The 23,080-nt window shown below is 42.9% G+C and overlaps 1 protein-coding gene across 10 annotated transcripts in view; it reads left to right on the top strand.

The window, feature by feature from the left end:
- The window catches only part of NBEA (neurobeachin), a 630,876-nt gene that overhangs the window by 140,750 nt on the left and 467,046 nt on the right, over positions 1–23,080 (top strand). For all 10 annotated transcript variants that reach the window (XM_040426128.1, XM_040426125.1, XM_040426127.1 and 7 more), the window contains exons 2-6: positions 8,166–8,397; positions 14,556–14,656; positions 14,893–14,988; positions 15,715–15,836; positions 19,512–19,638. In XM_040426128.1, the coding sequence (XP_040282062.1) occupies positions 8,166–8,397; positions 14,556–14,656; positions 14,893–14,988; positions 15,715–15,836; positions 19,512–19,638 (678 nt within the window). The remainder of the gene's footprint in view (positions 1–8,165; positions 8,398–14,555; positions 14,657–14,892; positions 14,989–15,714; positions 15,837–19,511; positions 19,639–23,080) is intronic.

Here is a 23,080-nt window from a genome sequence, read left to right as displayed (position 1 = left end):
TTCCCATTATTGCCGTAGTCCTTGCTAACGCAAAAAGCTGCAATCTCACCATGTTTTCTAACAAAGTGTGCAAGTGGCAGTTATCGGAAATATAATTGATTTTGACAGTGTCTTGAGGCGACCCCTTTCTGTCTCTGCAGACCCTGGCGTTTGATCTTGTCTGCTTGTCCCCTGTAATTCCGGAGACATTTTATCAATCATTCCAGAATAAAGAAAAATCTTTTTTATATCTCCGACTGAAACAATCGCCGGGGCTTTCCTCTTGTGCGAGTATATAGCTCCCTGCCTCACTTAGAAGACTTTTCATGCACACTTTGTAATTAAACCGCGTCCGCCTCAGGCGCATTCTCTCCCAGCAAAGTTAATGGGCTGTTTATCATAATAGATTTTTAAACTGCCCTATGAATAATAGAAATAAATCTTGGCCGTGAACTCTGCACTGTCTGCCATTGTCATTTTATTAATTTTTTTGAATCGGATCATTTTTATTGTAATTTATAGCTCAATAAAAATACAGTTGGTATAACCAGTACAAGTAGTGTCTTCTAAGTTAACAATCCAATCCTAATAGAACTTCCACTACAAGTCCTATGAGCAATTACAGATGTAATTATGATAATTAATCCAACCCCTCTTCCATGACACCCGCCCTTTCTGTAGTTATACCCCCCTTCCCCATGCCTCCCCTCCCGCACTCCATCATTGGTAGATCGGTTGATAATTAACTGATAAGACCATCCAAAGACTCCATAGCTTATCGAACTTATGAGGACAGCCCCTTTTCAAGAATATTGCTTTCTCATACATCAGCATAGTATTAACCTTGCTTCGAAATTCTTCCTCCCCTGGGGTACACGCCTGAATCCAATGTAGTGCTATAAGTTTCCTGGCTACGTATAAAAGCCTCCCTATTGCAATCCTACTCCCCTTGTCTATTCCAGCCTCAGTCATGTATCCCAAAATGCATACTTTAGGCTCACGAGGGACTCGTATTGAGAAGACTCTCTGAATTAGATCTAAGACCCTTGTCCAAAACTCATCAAGTTTTGGGCATTGCCACAGCATGTGTAGTAAATCTGCTGGTTCTGTCTGGCATCTTGGGCATTTTGCATCTGCTCTGACGCCTATGCGATGTAAAAACACCAGAGTTTTGTAGACCCTGTGTATGATATACAACGTGTTCATTTAAGGACGATTTCGGTACTGCCTCTAAGATGTCTTCCCATTGTTCCTTAGTTATCTCCCCTACATCTCTCTCCCATGCTTGCATTCTAGATCGTGGGTAAGATTACAGAAACGTATCTAGGAGCATTTGGTATATTGTAGATATTCTTCCTTTTTTGTCCCCTCCCGAGATTATTAAGTGAAGAGTGGCATCTCTAGAGCTCACAACACTATCAGTTTTAGACATAGAGGTAAATGCGTGTCTTATCGGCAAATATTGGTAGAAGTTCTCTCTTGGTATATTGTAGACCTCCTGTATGTTCATAAATGTTCTAACTACCCCCTTGTCTAATAAATTACCTATTCTAGTCACTTTGTTTTGCCAACTTTGTAACCCCTTCAGGAGTGAAAATTTAGTAAGCATACGATTGTGCCATAAGGGAGTATACTCTGTAGTGCCCGTGATACCTCTCATTTGTTTGACCATTTCTTATACTTTCCTTATGAGTCGTATTAGCGGAGTCCGTTCATCCACTAGTCGCACTCCCGACCCCTCCAGCAACCACATGAGTTCTTTCCCTCCTAGCTTTTGTCTGACCCGTCATGTATCCGACCCGTCATGTCACTTATGTCTGGATCTATCCAACCCCTGAAGTGCTAACATTGTGCCGCCAGATAATATCGCCACGGGTTAGGTAGTGCCAATCGCCCAGCCGATTTCGCATACTGTAATGATTCCAGCTTAATTCTAGGATGACCCCGCTGCCACACCAGTTCCCTAAAAATAGAGTTGATTTTCTGGAACCTATCTATTGGTATCCATATCGGAGCATTATGTAATACATATAAAAGTTGAGGCATCAGTATCATCTTTAAGAGATTGACTCTCCCCACCACTGACAAAAACAACATGCACCTTGCCCTGTTTTTTTGTAAAAATTTAGAGAGTATTGGCGTTAAATTAAGCTCCTCAAAGTCTAACAGACTGGGTGAGATATTAATCCCCAAATATTTAATGCTGTTTACACGTGGTATGTTATTCTCTATAGCAGTCGCCGAGGAAGTCTGCCCATCCAGAAACATCAATACTGATTTATGCCAGTTTATATTCAGACCTGACAATTTCCCAAAACGTCCAGAGACGCCGACGTGGGTCTGAGTAGAGTATCTGCACCCACTTGTCCGAAGCCCATTTTGCGTAGTGTACACCATAAATACCTCCGCTCCACACTATCGAAGGCCTTTGCTGCGTCAAGTGCTAACAGTGCTCTATCACCTTTATTATCTGCCCCAATCTGCAGACTGGTAAAAACCCTGCGTATGTTAATGGAGGTAGATGTTTGATGCATAAAACCAGTCTGGTCTGGATGTATTATGGTTGATATCACTTTAGACAATCTCATCGCTAAGACCTTGGCCAATATCTTAACATCAGCCGTGAGCATTGAAATAGGCCTATATGAGTCTGGTAGTGTGGGGTCTTTCCCAGGTTTTGGTGTTCCCACTATAAGTGCTTCCTGCATTGATGCAGCAAGAGTGCCCACCTCTAGAGAATATTGAAAGACCTTCAGCAACTCTGGGAGCAACACCCCTTGAAACCTTTTATATATCTCTACAGGGAGTCCATCTGTGCCTGGAGCTTTATCATTGGCCATGCTTTTCAGAGCTTCGTCAAGTTCATCTAAGCTTATCGGGCCTTCTAACAATGCTCTTGCTTCTGGAGTTAGTTTGGGCAAGTCAGTCCCTTCCAAGAAGTCCACTATCTCATCTTCTGAGCATGAAATCTTAGATGTATATAAGGAGCTGTAGAAGCCCTCCAGAGTATCTAGTATTTCCACAGTACCTGTCCTCCTCTGTCCTTGAGAAGCCACTAACTCTGTGATACATGTCAATCCTTGCTGCGCTTTTGAAATGATTGATAATAAATGCCCTACTCTTTCCCCTTCTTCAAGGAGACGCTGCTTAAAAAAAATAATCTTTCTGTCTGCCACTTGGAGCAGGTAGTATCTCAGATTTACCTGGACTTCTTTCAACTGTATACTAGACAGCACTGAAGGAGCTAGCACAAATGCCTCTTTAACTTTCTCATGCATACGTGTATCCGCCTCCCTCAATTTTGATTTATGCCTACATATAGACTGGATTAATATCCCTCTCAGGAAGCTTTTCATGGCGTCCCATATCACGTGCCTAGATGCCATCCCTGCATTAAAAAGAAAATACTCCCTCAACATCTTTCATATCACCCAAACCTGCAACCAAAAAGCGTTGCATCTCCACATCCTGACTCCCGGCCTAGTGTCTGCAGACAGGGATATTTCAATCTTCAGGGGAGAATGATCTGTTGTGGATCTAGGTAAGTATTCGGAAGATTGTACTAATGTTTACATACAGTTATTAGCTAGGGCCAGGTCGATTTTCGATAATGAAGACTGTGTGGAAGAACTGCATGAATGTGCGCGCTTTGCCGGATGCTGTAACCTCCAGACATCCAACAGCCCCACTTCAGTCATTGTTATGTAAAGAGGAGGGGCCCGCCCGCCTTCCCGGCCCAGCAACCCTACAGCTATCTTTGTTCTCGTCAGGTACATTATTAAAATCCCCTACCAGAATCCAAGGAATTCCTGCGTAGGAGGCCAAAAACTCCATTATTAATCTTATTGGAACCACCGAGAACGGAGGGGGGACATAAACACCACCATCTAGAATACAGTATAAACATATAAATCTCCCTTCAGGGTCAACATGTTCACTAATGGCTTCAAAGCGAATGTTCCTGTGTATTAAAATGCTTACCCCTCTGGAATGGGAGGAGAACACCGAATGGCCCTACAATATGTAACGTCTGTTTGGTCAAATGGGTCTCTTGTAGGCATTATATGGCAGGGTGAAATCACGTCAAGTATGTGAATATGCTTTGGCGCTTTGCCACATCGGCCATTCCCCTCACATTCCAGCTAATTATCTTAGTCATATGAGTCATTTCTGAATATAATCCAGTAATTCCACCCCATAAGCCATGCATACGATATATCTATAGAGCTTTGCTCGATCCTTGAGCAAAGCTCAAGGATTACTCCAATGCTGGAGTAATCCCATCTCCCTCCCCCCCCCAACATTTGTTTGTCCCCAATTAGAACATTTCAAACAATGTGCCTGTAATAGGCCTTATAGATTACCCAACATGGGCATAACCACACTGCTTTGCCCAACATATTCTGCAACATGGCCCAGCCCTGTGCTTTCAAATGCACCGACTAGAGTCTCTTGGTAGAGTCCACATGCTACTCACGCTCCTGCGTCAAGGCTGCTGTAGGTACCTCTCCAACGTAGCATTAAGTCCCTTTTTGGTCTGTACTGCCGGTGGCAATACGTTCCTCCCCTCCCAACTATAACATGAGGAACTAGATAGAGAGTAGGGTAGAAGAAGGAAATAGAACAACTCAAACACCCCGTCAGGGAGTAAAACCATAATAGTGTCAGAACAACTGTTCCTCCCGGTCTTGTATTCTTCATGTGCCGACATCCTTCGTCTTCAGCTGATTCTCATGCAGATCCAACCACTTCAGTGCGTCTTCCGGATTGTCGATAAACTGTGTATATCCTACAGCTGCTACTCTCAATTTCGCTGGGAATAACATGGAGTATGGTATTTGAAGGTGTAGCAATCTCGGTTTAATGTCCATAAAGCGAGCCCTTTTTTTCTGGACTCCAGTGGAATAGTCCGGAAAGAATAATATCTGGATACCAATAATGGATAGATCTGGATGGTCTCGTGCTTGTCTCAGGATGGTGTCCCTGTCCTTATAATGAAGTATTTTAGCTAAAATCGGACGTGGTGGTCTCCCACGGGGAAGCGGTCTGGTGGGGACTCTGTGTGCCCTTTCCACAGCATATAGGGATGATAGTCCCTTGAAACACAGAGAGAAAATGCACCAAACCGATAAACCGCTAACTATACTGGCAGGTAATAAATGCAGGTATAAAAAGCTGAGACTTTCGCCAATATGTTCCTATCAGGAAAATATCGGAGCCCATCAATGCACCACGTCACGGTCACTCAGCATGGCAGAGGGTCCTAACCGTTGCTCTAACTATGGTGTGAACAAGGGGTGATAGTCCCTTGTCCTGAAACTTTTGAGATATCCATTTCTCTATATAATCAGTGGCATTCACACCTTCAATCTTCTCAGGAACACCTACAATTCTGATGTTATCACGCTGCGACCTATTCTCTAAGTCGTCTATCTCGAGCTGTTGTCTTGGCCACCATTTTCAGAGGCCCTGTTACATCTTCCAGGTCAGACACCCTTCTTTCCACTTCAGTAGTTCTTTCAGCAATTTTATGTAGGTCATTCCTTTATCAAGGACAGATCCTCCCTTAAGTTCCCCACTTGCAGGGACAGCGATTTAAGAGTGGTATTACAGTTTGCCACCGCCTTCATAACATCCTTTAAAGTAGGCTCCTTTTCAGAGGAATTATGTCGTTCACCAGTCACCCTTTTTTGCTTACTAGGTGTTAGCCTTGCTGGGGTCTCCTCCTCTTGTCTTTCCTTGTCTCTCCTTCCTCAGATGAGAGATCGGGCGCCATGTGCCACTCTTTATTTCCCTCCTGTGTGCTGGCATATTTGCCTCGACTCCTCCTTGCAGATCCTCCCCCTCCTCCTCACCAGCGCCATGTTGGAAATGAACTTCCCGCTCCGACCTGGGCGTCAATTTAGCCTTCCTGGGCATATTTCTGCTCCCTGGAGGATGATACTGCGATCCCCCAGAGTTCGGCAGGAGCGCTTACACATGCGACTCACACCTTGTCGCGTCAGGCCATACCCCTATTGTCATTTATTTTTAATAGGCCCTTCAACTTGGCTGTGACTGTCATGCTGCTCAGTTTAAACTTAGCACTGTGTACGCCGCAGCGACTCTAGGGAGATCGTATTGACATGTAAACTCGCAATCTTGCAGTCCGTGGAGTGCCTCCAAGTCTCTGTGATAATTACTGTTATAATAGTAAATGTACGCTGCGCTCTTCCTTCCTGGAGCATATGTTGTGCGACAGTTCACCGCGCCAGTGTGATCTGTAAAAAGAAGCAGCAAGAGATCTGGGTAAACACCTGTGTGCCTGCTATGCCAACACACCAGAGAGGATTATGGGACTGTGCAGGGCTTGATTAGAGGAGGCGAGTGGAATTTAGTCAGAACTTTGTCAGTTTATGTTCATTTCTTGAGCTGTTTAAAGGGCATCTGTCAGCAGATTTGTACCTATAAAACTGACCTGTTACATGTGCACTTGGCAGCTGAAGACATCTGTGTTGGTCCCATGTTCATGTGTGTCCGGATTGCTGAGAAGAATTCTGTTTTAATATATGCAAATGAGCCTCTAGGAGCAACAGGGGCGTTGCCGTTACACCTAGAGGCTCAGCTCTCTCCAACTGCTGCACACTCTCCACTTTGATTGACAGGACCAGGCTGTGTACGTGATCACGCTTGGCCACGAATTCTGTCAGGCCAACAGCCGGCAATTATGCTGCAACAGGCTGTCAGATTTCTTAAAGGGTTTATCCGGTAAATTTATATTGATGACCTCTCCTCAGAATATGTCACCAACATCAGATCGGCAGGGGTCTGACACCTGGAAGCCCCTGCTAATCACTTGTTAGAAGAGGTCGGGCGCTCCTTGAGCGCCGTGGCCTCTTCCGAAGCCATGTGACATCATCGTACATTGGTCACATGGCCTAGTTACAGCTCATCCCCATTGATGTGAATGGGGCTGAGCTGCAATAGCAAACACTGCCATTATACTATGTACGGCGCTGTGCTTGGAGAGATGCTGGGAGTTGGCTGTGCTCACCAGAGCATCGGCGACCACAGCGGCTCCCTGGAACAGCAGATCGATGGGGGGCCGGGACTCAGACCCCTGCTGAGGATAGGTCATCAGTATCTTTACCTGGATAACCTTTTTAATGCTAATGTGAACCTAACGTAAGGGACACATTTCCAAGCTTTATGCCAGCCACTTAATTTCCGCTTCATATATAGGGCTAAGAGTTCTCATTTATATTTTTTTTCCCGTATCTGGTTTTACGTTGTGGTTATAGTTCAGTAGTGAGGAGATCTGTTAGGTCGCACAGTCTTTTCTTCCTACAGTACAAGGTTAATTGGTTAGCCCGATGCATTCTCCCACTGCAATTATTATGTACATTTGGTTACTTGTAAAGCTTTTAGGAGAATTAATTGTGTACACAAATGAGATTTCCTTGAACATTTCAGAAATGACCTTGAGTCCTGAATCCAGCGATGCTACTTTATTGCTACTGGATGTCGAGACAGTGGAAGGTGACTAAAGCCGCATCGCCTGTAATCCTGAGATCTCTGTATACTTTCTCATAGGCTGTGGAAGCAGAATGTTAGACTACAGGAGGGTAGACCATGGGTCTGCCCTGCTGTAGTCACAGCCTTATTGGAGTACAGAACAGTAGACCCGTGGTCCAGCTGGAACTTAGAGCAACATAGATCATTATGATGCCGGGATGAGGTGTCCCGGGAAATGCAGCATCTTTCATGGACCACACTTGCCCACCTAAAAGCAACTTAAATCCTCATCAAAACCTGAACATGTGAACAGACCCTTCCTTTTCTAATAACCATTTTTTAAGAACTGGATTCCATTATTGGTTACCAGTAGGGTTCATACCAAAGAGCTAATGATGACCATAAACTGTTTACTCTACTTTTTGAGAAGAAGACGTGGAGAATGCTAAGAGTACTGTCAAGTATGTGCTCATGAATACATAACGTTAATTGTTCCTTCCCCGTAAAACAAATTGTTCTTTGTGATTTTTTTTTTGCATATGGGTTGCTTGCTAATGCCTCTAATGAGATACATTGCTTCATTTTAATTAGATATTTGGCATGCAGTCTGTCTTATAATTCTTCCCGTAGACTTACTGTGTAAATGAATGCTGCAGGACATTAATATTTACATTTCTTCTTTCCGTTTCCAGCTGGTCGGTGGAGAATTTGATCTGGAGATGAATTTTATCATTCAAGATGCAGAGAGCATTACCTGCATGTCGGAGCTGCTGGAGCACTGTGATGTAACGTGCCAGGCCGAAATCTGGAGCATGTTCACAGCTATTCTACGGAAGAGTGTCCGTAACCTGCAGACCAGCACTGAAGTTGGCCTCATTGAGCAAGTTCTGCTGAAGATGAGCTCTGTAGATGATATGATTGCAGGTATTGTACTGGAATTTCTTAGTCTAGTGCATTACGTTAGGATGGGAACTATCTATACATGTCCATACAGTCACACCAAATGCTTTCTGATATTTTGCAAGGAGCTATCTCTCAGAGAAAGAGAACCTCAAGCCTTGGAACACGACGAAGAAAAAAACGCCAAACCAAATATACTGTACATCAACCGAAAGCTGTTTCAGGGTGTTTGCCCCCTCGTCATTATGGTCTAGGATTCTGGCTGAGTCTTCATACACAGCTGATCTCCTTAAAGGCCTCTTCACCCCTAGGGAACTTTTCTACAGCCCCCCCTTCCCCCAGTGTGGCTGGACCCGCTTTGGTAATCATACTTACCTGATCCCTGCTGGATCAGGTTTGACTCTGTTCATGTGACCACTGCAGTGAACGCCTCGCTGCAGTAGTGATCTGTCACCTACGCATGAAACTCATTGTGCCATTACTCATCGGTGACACGACAACACTACGACTAGTCGCTGGTTGCAACAGTCCTGTGACCCACTGGGCATGAATACAGGGCAGCAATGGAGCTGGGACCCAGTGTCAGGGGTCAGGTAAGTGTGATTACCACTGCAGGTTCGGCCATGCTGGGGAAGTCTGTAGAAAAGTTCCCCAGGGGTGAACAACCCCTTTAATTGGAGCTAGAACCCTGTAAGATATTTTGCAAACACAGACCCTGGTTAAATACCAAAACAATAGTACAACTAGAGTACTTGGATCATGTCACATGTTTACACGTGACAATTTTTTTTAAGAAGCTGAGAAAATAAGTGGCTGCTGGGAAGTGCAGTTCAGTGCTTCGTCCTGGTGTCTCTGACCCCCCATGGCTCAGCTGCCAACTACTCCGGGATAATCTTCCCTGCGGAGGAGACTAGATCCTTGTATAGGGGTTAAAGGGTGAAAACTAGAGCCAGGATAACATCCTTCGAGATAGCCCAACTGGTTAGTAGGTACAATGGATTCACACTCTCTGCTATTTCACCTGCCATGAGCACCATGGTTATTCATTGTCCCCTGATGGTGGACTCATTAACATTAGGTAAGGTGAGAAAGATCTCTAGTTGCTTAGAGGTTACCTTGGATTTATTTGTGACCTCACAAACTATTACATGGCTTGCTGTTGGTATGATCTTTGTAGGTCAACCACTCCTGGGGAGAGTAATAATAGTTTAGAAATTCCTCCATTTGTACACAATCTGTCTGATTAGTGGAGTCAAAATTCTTTAGAGATGGTTTTGTAACCTTTTCCAGCCTGATGAGCATCAACAACTGTTCATCAGAGGTCCTTAGAAATCTACTTTGTTTGTGCTATGATACACTTTCACAGACCTGTGTGGTGAAGATTAGACTCTGATAGATCCCTGTTCTTTAAATAGGTCGCCTGCTCTCATCTGATTGTCATCCCATTGATTGAAAACGCCTAACACTAATTTAGCCTTTAACTTATCTGCTAGACCTAAAGGTTCACATACAATTTCCACACACACATGTGGTATTAGATTGTTTTCCTCAATAGATAACTGAACAAGACTAATATTTTTAACTCATGTGTTTAATTTGGTTGTCTTTATCTTGTTTTGGGGTGAAAATCCGATGTAGTTTTAGGTCAATTTTATGCAGAAATATTTTGAAGGATTGACAAACATTTCAGCCCCAATCATTTTATTGTCCCTGTGATGTTGCATTCATCATTGGCGTCTGTGGTCATGGAACGTGGGAATGCTTTGAAAGTGATCTTGATACCCAGGGAGAAGCAGTGGGCCCCTTTTAATGTGATAGGAATTTCCAAATTTATTTCCACGAGCCCTAAGTGGGAGTTTTCTGAAATATTACAGCATTATTGCGGTATGTGCTGTGGGTGTAAGATGGAGGTTATATCTATCGTGCTGTCAGGTCGATGGGTTCCATAGGACAGGGTCCTATGTCCACTGAATGTGGTGGAGGTAAATGTTACTTATCTAGTCCATTCTGGTTCCTTTCATCGTTCTCTACTGATCCGAAAACATAACTCCTAAGAACCACATAAACCACACATGTGCAGGCACAGACAGAAGATTATTATTTAGCCTTGCTAGACTTAACCATTATATTAATAAATGTACATTATCCAAAATTATTTTTGTTGCGAACATATCATCCCTTGATTTAGTGGAGTTTACAAATGACTTATGTTGAATTATGTTTTCTCATAATGCAGCTCACTAGTTCCCCTCTGTCGTTCCTTATGTTATCCACACATACACATTTGGGCAAGTCCTCATGGGAAGCCTAGTGACCCTATGTGGATTGCATAAAAGCATTACAGAAAGAACACAGACTGTGCATTCACATAAGATAAAGGTCAGGTTCTATTTCGGCTGACAATCATGTGAAAATTATACTGAAACGATCATGGTAGCTTCTGTCTTCCAAAAATGTGATCTGTTGGGAAAATGTATGCTTTGATCAGCCAAAAATACCAGTGCATGGCCAAGCATTTTGCACAAAACCGATGTCCCTTTCTTTTTTTTCCCCTAAACTATCTTGCTAATTGACCATTTTAGTCTGTTATGTTAAAAGTGGGATCATAAGGTTGAAAAAAGACACAGGTACATGAAGTCCAACATATAATCCTGCTGTGCTAATTCAGAGGTAGGCAAAAATCCCTATGAGGTCGATGCCAGTTGCCCCATATGAAGACATCAGGCGCATGGCACAAGTTTTGGGTCTGCATCTGATCTGCATGTTTTGCGGGTTGCACGCGGACCCATTCATTTCTACGGGAATGAAAAGAATGCGGGCTATCATCTTTGTCTGCAAATTATAGAATATGTCGATAATAGGAAACTGCTGGATGCACACGGCCAGTATCTATATTTTGCAGATCCTGTGTTTGTGGGCCTCAAAATGGCAAAGGCCATGTTCATGGGAGAAGAATTCCTTTTCAGATCCGGCAATCAGAATAAATCCCTGGATCAACATCCCATCTCCAGAAATCTAGTACATATAACTTGTGATATTTTTACATTCATGGAAGATATCAATGCTCTTGAACTTGAATCTTCCATCACAACCTCCTCTGGCAGAGAGTTCCCTAGTGTCACTACTCTTACAGTGAAGAACCCCTATCTATGGTGATGGTAAAACCTTCTTTGCTGTAGATGATGTCTTATTGTGGTTACAGACCTAGGTATAAAAAGATCATCTGCAATATCTATGTGCCGTCCATTCATGTATTGTGTACTTCTTAAAAATAAATATGGCCTTAGAGTAAATAAACCCAAGTTTAACCTATCTTTGGTACTGCAGTCCACCTATTCCCTTAATTCCCTTGGTTGCTCTTCTCTGCACCCGCTCTAGTACCGCTATGTCCTTCTTATACAAGGGTGCACAAAAATGTAATATTCCATGTGTCCCCATACAGCTACATCAGCGGAAAAATCAAAAAAGTTGTGAGTTTCAGAACGTGGCAACATAAAAATGTTTTTTTCCTATAAAGCATATTATTTATATCTCACTATGAATGGGGTAAAAAATGCACACAAAACGCAGTGGAAAAAGACAAGTTCTGGCTCTTGAAATTCATTATTGATAAAAAAAAAAAAAAAAAAATTAAAGGGAATCTGTCACCAGCATATTATCAATTTTTTTTTTTCATGAATCCATGTGTAATAAAGTACCTTATATCCAGATGTCTTGTTCTTTTTATTGTGAGTCTTGTCATTTCTTCATAAAAAGGCTTTTTATGATATGCAAATCAAGCTGTAAGGAGCCCAGAGGGGCGTTATTCTTTCTCCACGGTGCCCAGGAACGCCCCTCTGAAGTGCCGTGCCCGCCGAAATTTGAAAACGAATACCTCCTACAAGTTCAGCTAAATCGCCTCCCAGAGGCGCGGCTGAGTGCTCAAACCCCCTCCCCCCCAGCGCCGCGCTCTGCGGCAAACACCCCGAACCTCCTCTCGCCGCATCCTAAATCCTGCGCAGGCGCAGTGCCGGTGATTGCCTGCGCAATGATAAAAAGACTGAGGGCAACAGCGTCACTGGGACCGGCGCATGCCCAGTGACGCTGTTGAAGCTGTTGCCCTCAGTCTTTTTATCATTGCGCAGGAAATCGCCGGCACTGCGCCTGCGCAGGATTTAGGATGCGGCGAGAGGAGGTTCGGGGTGTTTGCCGCAGAGCGCGGCGCTGGGGGGGAGGGGGTTTGAGCACTCAGCCGCGCCTCTGGGAGGCGATTTAGCTGAACTTGTAGGAGGTATTCGTTTTCAAATTTCGGCGGGCACGGCACTTCAGAGGGGCGTTCCTGGGCACCGTGGAGAAAGAATAACGCCCCTCTGGGCTCCTTACAGCTTGATTTGCATATCATAAAAAGCCTTTTTATGAAGAAATGACAAGACTCACAATAAAAAGAACAAGACATCTGGATATAAGGTACTTTATTACACATGGATTCATGAAGAAAAAAAAATTGATAATATGCTGGTGACAGATTCCCTTTAAGGCTCAAAATTCACCAATACTTAAAGTGGTTTTCCCCGGATTTTTTATTCATGGCCTATCCTTAGGATAGGCCATGAATATCTGATTGATGAGGGTCCAACTCATCACAGCTCCCTCCGATCAGCTGTTCCTGAGTAGCTCCGACTCCGAAACTACATTTCTCCATCCATTGTGTAGTGGACTGAGCGGGTTAATGCAGTGGTGCTCCCTTTGAAGAGAATGGGAGCAGTTGTTTGTGATCCTGTGAGCAGTCAGGCCTCTGTCCAATAAGATATTGATGGCTTATCGTGAAGGTACACAGTCAGTATCAAAATACTTGAATGTATTATGTTGGAACTTTTCCCATAGAAGTTTACAACCTACAGGGAATAGATCCAAGAAGTGAGGGAAAGAAGATGGTAGCACTAGACATGTCCAATGGAGGTAGTGTTGGAGACTTTTAGGCCACGCTTATACAGTTGTCAGAAGATGTCAGTTGTCAGTGAGTGTTTGAAGGAATTAGAGAGGAAGTTCCAGAATAGAGAGAAGTCTGGTATACAAGGCTGTAAGGAGGTTAGTAAAGAGTTTGAGTTACAGGCGATGTCTGTGAATTTAAGAAGAAATGTACAAAACAATAAAATATATGTTATGTTCCAAATACTAAGCCTCTGAAATAGCTAAACATAAAGCTATTGTAAGGTTCCATATTCTATCTGGAGTGGCCTCTCATGACACATATAAGGGATAGACATTAAGGGATAGAAATTTTGATGTCAAGTCAATTAGGTTGCTTTCCGTGTCTGGCATGTTCCACACTCTTTGGGGTCATATACCCAAGGACTGATGTTTTTTTTTCTTCCTTTTTCTCCTCTGATAAGTGATAATTAGAGATGAGCGAACTTCTGTTTTAAGTTCGGCGTCTAAAGTTCGGCTTCCGGTTAGCGGAGGATCCCGATATGGATTCCGAATTCCGTTGTGGTCCGTGGTAGCGGAATCAATAATGACCATTATTGATTCCGCTACCACGGACCACAACGGAATTCGGAATCCATATCGGGATCCTCCGCTAACCGGAAGCCGAACTTTAGACGCCGAACTTAAAACAGAAGTTCGCTCATCTCTAGTGATAATACAAAAGTTGGAAAATTTTACATTTTGTCCTAGTCCGTTACCCCCCCCCGATGTGTTGCAGCCTCTGAAGCTTTCTTGACTCTTTTCATCTCACAGCAAAGCTTCATGAAAGTCTGCTGGGGTATTTAACTGTGAAATTTAGAAGCGAAACAGAATAATGGAAAAAATATATGAAACGTCTCAATTACTTAGTTACATAGTTAATACGGTTGAAAAAAGACATAAGTCCATCAAGTTCCACCAAGGGATAGGTGGGGACGCGAATCCCAGAAAGAAGTGAGACTCCGATTTCTACATGTTTTCATAAGCATTAATGTTGTTTGCTTTTAAGAATTCGTCTAAACTCTTTTTGAAACTGTCCACTGTTCCTGTTGTGACCACGTCCTGAGGAAGTCTATTCCACAGATTCACAGTTCTTACAGTAAAGAAGCTTTGATGCTTCTGGAGACTGAACTATCTTCTGAAAGTGTGGGGAGGACGTCCGACTGACATGAGAGAAGAGGTCATCTCTGGGCAGGCTGAGGTTGAACTAATGTTATTTTTATCTACCCTTTTAGATCTTCTGGTTGACATGTTGGGAGTGCTCGCCAGCTACAGTATCACAGTCAAAGAGCTGAAGCTTCTCTTTAGCATGTTACGAGGAGAAAATGGAATCTGGGTAAGCTGCGGTCAGGGCCGGCATCCTGCGTATTAATGCTTTATAGCTTGAGGTTACCATCAAATGTCTCCTGAGGCACATAGAAGTAAACGTGTTCCTCTTGCTAATTGAACGTCTCTCTAAAGTAACCTCAAATAGCTGGTCTTAAATTAGGTATTCAGTAATCTATGGCTGTTTATGGACATTTGTCTGAGAGTGCTTTTACTTAGCATTTACGGCTTTCTCTGTTTTGGCAGCCGAGGCATGCAGTGAAATTGTTATCAGTGCTCAATCAAATGCCACAGAGACATGGACCCGACACGTTCTTCAATTTCCCAGGACGGAGTGCGGCAGTAAGTGTTTTATTGATGCAAAATTTCTTCAAACAGTATAGGATTTGTGTTAAAATATTAGGTAAGGTCCTGACAGCAGCCATACCTGTAGTTATGTCATCTATCTATCTATCTATCTATCTATCTATCTATCTATCTATCTATCTATCTATCTATCTATCGCTCTATCTCTCTATCATCTATTTATCCATCTCTCTATCATCTCTCTATCATCTATCTCTCTATCATCTATCTCTCTATCGATAGATAGATGATAGAGCGATAGATAGATAGATAACCCTGTAGATCAGTAATGCCTAACTGATGCCCCATGAGCAACATGTGACCCAAGGGGAAGCCGGATTTATATGACACATCCCCCCCACCTCAGGCCTGTGAGTGAGTGTACGTTTTCCTTCTGTTGTATGACCCCTGGCGCTGGTTGAATGTGATTTGTAGCGGAGTTGAGGGCCACATGTGATGCCCCCAGAGTATGTTGGCTGACCCTTGTTGCTCAAGATAAACCATACAGATCGCTTCTGCTCATAGTTGAAATTGTTTGGTATGTGATTGGGTAAAGCAAGTTAGTGGCCCCTGTTAAGGCAGCGGTACCAAGCCACAACTTCTACAGAGACCCTTAATTGTGCTCCATTCACTTCTATGGGAGTTGTAGTTTCACAGCAGCTGTAGTGCAGTCCCTGCTTACATGCCGTGTAGTAACTGCTATTTCTAACCCTCTCATTCTAGGCTATTGCACTGCCTCCTATTGCCAAGTGGCCTTATCAGAATGGTTTCACATTGAACACGTGGTTTCGGATGGATCCTTTAAATAATATAAATGTTGACAAGGATAAACCTTACCTCTACTGGTGAGTGAATGTCTTGGTGTGGTTGTGTTATTAGTTACGTTGTCCAATTGGCTCCTATCGACAGGATATTACTCCGGCCTAGTCCTGCCACAAAAGCAAGTTGTATTGACTACTGGGTGAAGAATGATGGCTGGAGTTTCATATGCCAGTCTAGAAAGAAAAAACTTTGACATGAATTGTGCCATATTTATTAAAATAAAATAATAAATGTCACATTTTGGACTGTCCTAAAGTTGGAAAGCGAAATCTATTTTTTGCCAAAATTTATGCCTTTTTCTGGTTTTAGTATTAAGAAATCTGAACGTTTGAAGACATCCCGCACTAAAACACGGCCTTTTTTTTTTTTCAGTCTGTGACTTTTTATGCATTTTTGAGCAAATTGTGTATTTTTAAAGCCAAAAGTGTGTTGCACAGCTGTTGATGATTTTTCTCTAATGTTTTAAAAAGTTTGGGGGGACATTTATCAAGACTGGCGTATTTTACACCAGTCTTGATTTCATCTGTGCTACTGGAGGATGATCCAAATTTATGCAGAGGCGCATGGCTCTCATATATTTGCTGCATCTTCTGGCAGTGCAAAAAACTCAAATCTACAGCAGTCTCTTGGCTGCGGCAGATTTAAGTCTTTCTTCACACCAGATAACTGGCACAAACAAAGATAAATGTTTTGAGCCACCTGCTACCCGCCCATGACACACCTCCTTTTCTGCGCCACAAAATGTGCAACCTATTTACACCACTGAAGGGGCATAAATAGGTTAGTAAATGTCCCCCTTTGTTTTGTTTTTTGACAGATTCCAGGGCTTTTAAAGGGGATATCCTATGACTAATGTAAAAAATTCAAATCAGACATCATCTAGTACATAACATGGTTATAACATTGTTGGAAGCAGCCCTGTACCTCACATGGATCTGCTAGATTTATATAAAGCTGACAGCTCAAGGGGCGTGTCTTTTCTCCTGCAGCTCAGGGGGTGTGTCTCAGCTCTCCCTATCACAGCTCAGGGGGCGTGTCTCAGCTATCTCTATCACAGCTCAGGGGGCGTGTCTCAGCTCTCCCTATCACAGCTCAGGAGGCAGTTGAAGGATGAAACTGAGCATGTGCGGCCATCTCAGTGAGCAGGACAAAAAAATTATAAAAAAACAAACAGCAGGTGGCGCTATACAGATACATTTTATTGAATAACTCAGTGGCTATGCTAAAAAAAATGTATTGCATGTAATTAGCAAACTGTAGAGTATTTTTCGTGGGACAGCTCCTTTAAGTAGTAATTCTAAGGTCTGTTTCACTTGTTTTGGCTTCCGGTTTTGAGGTCAGGCAGAGGATCTCGAACCAGACCAAAACGGTTCCATTTGATGTTAACACATGCGGATGCATCCGTTCCATTAGGATGCAGATGTAGTACATCGAAACGGATGAAACTGGATTCGGCACTAAAATCATTGTCAATGGGTGACGGATCAATTTTTTTTCTGATCCGAAAAAAAAGGGAACCGGCGTCAATGACTTACATTAGCTTTTGCTGCTGGATCCGGTTTGTTCCGTTTCACAGACCAGACACAAAGCCGCAGCAGGTTTTGTGTCCAGTCAAAAAACGCAGCAAAACGGAACAAAATGCATCCTGATTAGTTTTGACAATGAATAGGAAAAAAACTGAACCGTTTTGGCCCGGTTTTGAGATCCTCTGCCGGATCTCAAAATCAGAAAGCCACAACGCAAGCGTGATACAGGCCTCAGTCCTTGAACTCAGACTGTCCAGAAGAAGGACGCCGTCAGAGTATCCATAATATGCTCATATACATTTGTATGCAATTGCTTGCATATTGTACAGGCATCCGTCCTCAGAGTCCCTATAGTAATCCGTCTCAGATTTCTACCTTTTCCGGGTGTTTTGGTCTATTTTATATGGTCCTTTCTATACCTGTGGGGGGTTTATCATGAAGTCACTTGTCAGATCTTAAAGAAAACCTCAGTCAAGGAGATGTTGGGTTATGTGCCTACATACTGTACTAATAAAAAGAAACTTCAATGTGAAAAGGTTGTCCACTCACCAAACTTTCATCATATGACCTCCTGTCTGGTGCACAGCAATAAGTAGCAAAGACAATTGTGTCGCCAGTTGCTAAGGGTACTTTCACACTTGCGTTGCTGGATTCCGGTGGGCAGTTCTGTTGTCGGAACTGCCTGCCGGATCCGGCAATCTGTATGCAAACGGAAACCATTTGTAGATGGATCCGGATGCGGATCCATCTCACAAATGCATTGCAATACCGGATCCGTCTCTCCAGTGTCATCTGGAAAAACGGATCCGGTATTTCTATTTTTAAAATTTTTAGAGGAAGACCGGATCCGTCAATGCGGCAATTTTTAAGGCGGATCCGGCACTAATACGCTCCGGCAAGTGTTCAGAATTTTTGGCCGGAGAGAAAAATGCAGCAATACAGTAAAAGGACTGAACTGATTCATCCTGAACGGATTGCTTTCCATTCAGAATGCATTAGGATAAAACTGATCCGTTTTTTTCCAGTATTGAGCCCCTGTGACGATACTCAGTACCGTAAAACTTTGACGCAAGTGTGAAAGTACCCTAAGAGTACTTTGACACTAGTGGCAGGGGACTCCGGCAGGCTGTTCCGGCAGGCTGTTCCTTGACTATAATGGGGGCGGAGTTCCGGCGGAAGCACGGCAGCGCACCAGTCGCCTGCTGGTCTCCATTTGGGAACTGGCAGCCAATATATATATATATATATATATATATATATATATATATATATATATATATATATATATATATATATATATATGTGTGTGTAAAATAATAAAATAGATTTTCATTTTATCATTGTTTAATTGTTGTAATGTCTATGCAAAGAAGGAGTTTTGTGTTTCTAATGTGGCTGCCTCCAGTGAAATTATAATTTTTTTTAAAAAAAACAAACAAAATGTATACAACATACAAATAATAAAAAACTAAACAAAAATGACTGTCTTCTAGCAAAACAACAATAAAATACATGAGAAATTTGCTTTAAATTGGCATAGTAATTATGACTGCTGTGCCTCAGTGGTCGGCTATTGAAACATCAAATTTAAAGGGGTTATCCCATGATTAATGTACTACAGGATGTCTAATTTTCATTATTTATGACCGTCTCTTTCTAACAAAGTTACAACCAGCCTTGTACTGCACATAGGGCACGCCATGGGCTATGGGTCTTTCTGGTGGAGGTCCTTGAAGGGGGGCGCGTCTCCCTCCTGCTGCAACTCTCTCCCTGTAGCTGTAGCAGTAGATATGGCCGGTAACAGTTGGTTGGAACATGTGTGACCAGTGATTTTACTTACGTGGACAGAGAATTAAGGAAAAGAACAAACAGCAGGTGGCGCTATAGGGATACATTTTATTGAATGACCATAATAAACGTTTAATTACATACAATGACAGAAGTATTCACATCCAGTTACTGGTTTGAAAAATGGGGAATTCCTGGTAACATGACCTGTAGTGATAGACGTTGCTGTTTTTTGGACAGCTTTTTTCATGCACATCAGTTTTTAAGCTCCTCAGTCTATGTTCACCTCTGGTTCATGTGCTCGGCCTTTCTGCAGTTTTAGGACTTTTTGCTGCTAGCGTTGATAATACATCAAAATGACTGATTTTGATTCTCTGATTTTAGCTTTCGCACCAGTAAAGGCGTTGGTTATTCTGCGCATTTTGTGGGGAATTGTTTGATCGTCACATCCCTGAAATCAAAAGGAAAAGGTTTCCAGCACTGTGTGAAGTACGACTTCCAGCCACGCAAGGTAAATGATGAGAAACAAACCTGTGCCAGGGTCCGCAGTCTCTGCTTTCTCCTTCAGATAGTAGATTCCCATGTGGTGTCCCTCTGTCTGTGTATTAGCCGCTCTCAGTTTAAATGATGGATTTCGGTGCCAATCCTATCTAATATTTAGATGGCTTAGACTAGACAGTCTGAAAATGCACCAAATCTATCACAGTGACTTATCCTGGATGAAAAATTGGGTGCATCTCTAGACACTTTTGTCTAATTTTACCGCACCTATTGATTGGCTTACTTTACAGCAAAACTTTAGGCGCAATTGTGGTGCCTATTGTTGCATAGCAAGCCACGCCCTTTTTCTGCTAAGCCACACCCCTTTCTGCTGAGCCACTTCTTTTCCCACTAAGTCACACCCCTTTCCCACTACGTTATGGCGCCTTGGCATGTACAGCATCTAAACCATTTAATGAATGTGGCTCAATTTGATAAGTAAATCTGCCCCTTGTGTTTATTTTCACTCTCTCTGTTTTTCCCTCTGTCTCTTTCTGTTACTATTTCTGTTTTGTCTTGCTGTCTTTTGTACTCTTTTATAATATCTTGCTGTCTGATGCTGTGCAGCTTTTATTTTATTTTGATCATTCCCTTACCCACCATCCTGCTGTCTCTTCATCATGGTTTATCACTTTGTCTCTTCCTCATGTTAAGGGTCTGTTCACATTTAATTTCTACTTTACGTCAGTTTTTTTTTACACTGTATAGGAGAGCTTTTATATATATATATATATATTATATATATATATATATATATAATATATATATATATATATATGGCACAGCAAAAAACATATACTGTATGTTATATATCTGATTTTCCATGGGAGTCAATCGCCAATGTATGCCACTGTCAGGGGCGAACTGGAAGCTTAAAAAACTAAAAGTTGCCCCATTTTGTAGTTAACAGAAGGTAGGGACAACACAAGTAGGCGGGGCCAGCAATGCCATATTGCGGCATATTATACCACCCCCGCAGAGCTCAATACCACAGTGCATCACAAAATACCTCCCCAGAAGCTGCCCTTCTTTGGTGGCCAGTGCCAGTTGCCACATTCTGTCCTTCTACTCCAGTTTCATCAGGATTTCAATACAGTGGAATTTGGGAGGGGAGCGCCAGATCATTACTTACCATGGTTGGCGGCCATGAAGAGGGCTAAGATGCCCCCCCCTGGGCATTGGTCCACCAGGAAGTTTCCCTGTAGGGTCTATAGCCTTTCCACCCTTGGCAACTGTATGCATTTACGTTGGCATACATGGAGGAATACTCCCTACTGATACCTGAAATGGCAAAAAAAATAACTAGATGTGAGCAGAGCCTTAGATTGTCTATTTCACTCTGTCTATCCCCAGCAGGGGGCGGGATTGGCCATAGACCCTACAGGGAAATTTCCCAGTGGGCTGATGCCAAGGAAGGCCACCCAAGCCCTCCCCAGGCCACCAGCCGGGTACATAATGATCTGATTCTCTCCTACATAAGTAGGCCAGCAGCTGCAGGTGTCCTCCTGAATTCAACTGTATCGACCTCCTCGGGACATTGATACAATTAAATACTGTGTCGCAGGTGGCAGTATTCTGTGCTGCATTGTGGTATTTGGTTCAGCTGGGGCGGTATATTGCTCTGCACTATGGTATTGCTGGCCCTGCCTACATATGTTGGCCCTGCCTAATTATGTTGCCCTGCCTTCAGTCAATTTGGACCTGTCTGCACATGGGGCCACTTTTTTTTTCCAGGGCCACTTTTAGTTCCCAGTACGCCCCTTCTCCCCAGTCGTCTTCTTGATGTTGGTTTGTCTCCCATTTGCTTTCTCTTGCTTTTTATCTCTGTTGGACTGGTTCTGTCTACCTTGTCTCATTGGCATACATTTATTTGTGTGTATTGCGGTGCCTAGTATGGTGTCTCCTTGCCATCCATCTCTTCCTCATTCTACTTGTCACACTTTATCACTTTCTTGCTTTTTATTGCTTTTGTACAGTCTCTTCCTCACCTTCTGTCAACTTCTGCACCGTGTGCTTTTATTTTTCCTTACTACTTTTATCTCTTGCTTTCTTGAAGACTCTGCCTTTTGCTTGTCTCTCCATCACCCTGTCTCTCTCATGTGGTCACCTTTTCTCTCCGCTTCTACATCTGTTAAGTTTCTCCGTGAACTCATTAGTCTAGGCTAATTCCAGTGGAAATATTTAATAACATGTCTCTGGATAACATCCTGTGATTGTGATGTATGCCTTAGAATGGCTTTCGAGCCATGACACAAACTAAATTATGAACCAGCTCTGAAATCCGTAAGTTATATCAATTGAGTTTTAGATTTCCTTTTCACATTTGTTATAATGAATGTTTGAACTTCACTGCTTGCTCCCTTTGGGAATTGAGTAGCTGATTGACAGTGCATTAATTGTACCTTCTGAGAAGGGCTCGGCTCTCTCCGAACTCACACATCATATGCAAAAAATTTGAATTAGAACCTAGCCAACCCTAAAATGAGGCGATTTTACTGCCATTACACAATGATATAAACACCAAGCAAACTCATTGACCACACTGAAAAATATAAGCTTATTCTAATGTAATAGGTAGTTTGAGCATTGAGCATGAGTTTTTGATCTCTCTCTCTAAAAATATCTCCCTCCATGTGTGATGGGTATCAGGTTAATTCAGAACCCCCTTCAAATCTAAGCGATTTGTACTTCAGACCTCTCCTTCCTAGTTTCCTTACAGAAAGTTATCCTTGTCTGCCATGTTAGGGTCCATTCAGACGTCCGGAGATTGCGGACATCAAAACACGGACACCACGCATGGCCGACACTTATATAGAAATGCCTATTCTTGTCCATGGCTGCGGAGAGGAATAGGACATGTTCTATTTTTTTGCGGGGCCACGGACCGAAAGTGCGGATGTGGACAGCACATTGAAAATCAATGCTGACCATTCATGCGGACGTCTGAATGGACCCTTAGAGATACAATAGAGCTACAGTCCGGTCTCAGTCCCTTTGTCTATAAGCCTGCTACTTGCCACTTCCAGGAGTGTAGCTATAAGGGGTGCAGAGGTAGCAGTCGCTACTGGGCCCAGGAGCCTGGGGGGCCCAAAGACCCTTGGGCCACATAAGAAGACACCAGTATTATAGAAAGTGCATGCTGGTCAAGTCACACCTCTGGCTGGGGGTAATTAGTTCAGCCAGCTACTATTTGTTCTATCCATTTCAATAAAATGTAATGGGGGTCTGTAAAGAAGACTTCGGATTAAAAGTGGCTAAAAAATACAGAATATTACACTTTCTTTTGAGACCCAAAATTAAGCCCATATGTGGGAGGTTAAAAGAAAAAGCCGATCACAATAAAATAAACCACAGATATAAATAATTCACATTCATGAGAAGACGACTAAAGAGTAGGCAGACATTTTATTCAT

Source organism: Bufo bufo, chromosome 3 (genome assembly GCF_905171765.1).
Source record: "Bufo bufo chromosome 3, aBufBuf1.1, whole genome shotgun sequence".
Classification (NCBI taxonomy): domain Eukaryota; kingdom Metazoa; phylum Chordata; class Amphibia; order Anura; family Bufonidae; genus Bufo; species Bufo bufo.
The sequence above is the reverse complement of the archived record's forward strand: the minus strand, read 5'-3'. Positions and strand labels throughout refer to the sequence as shown.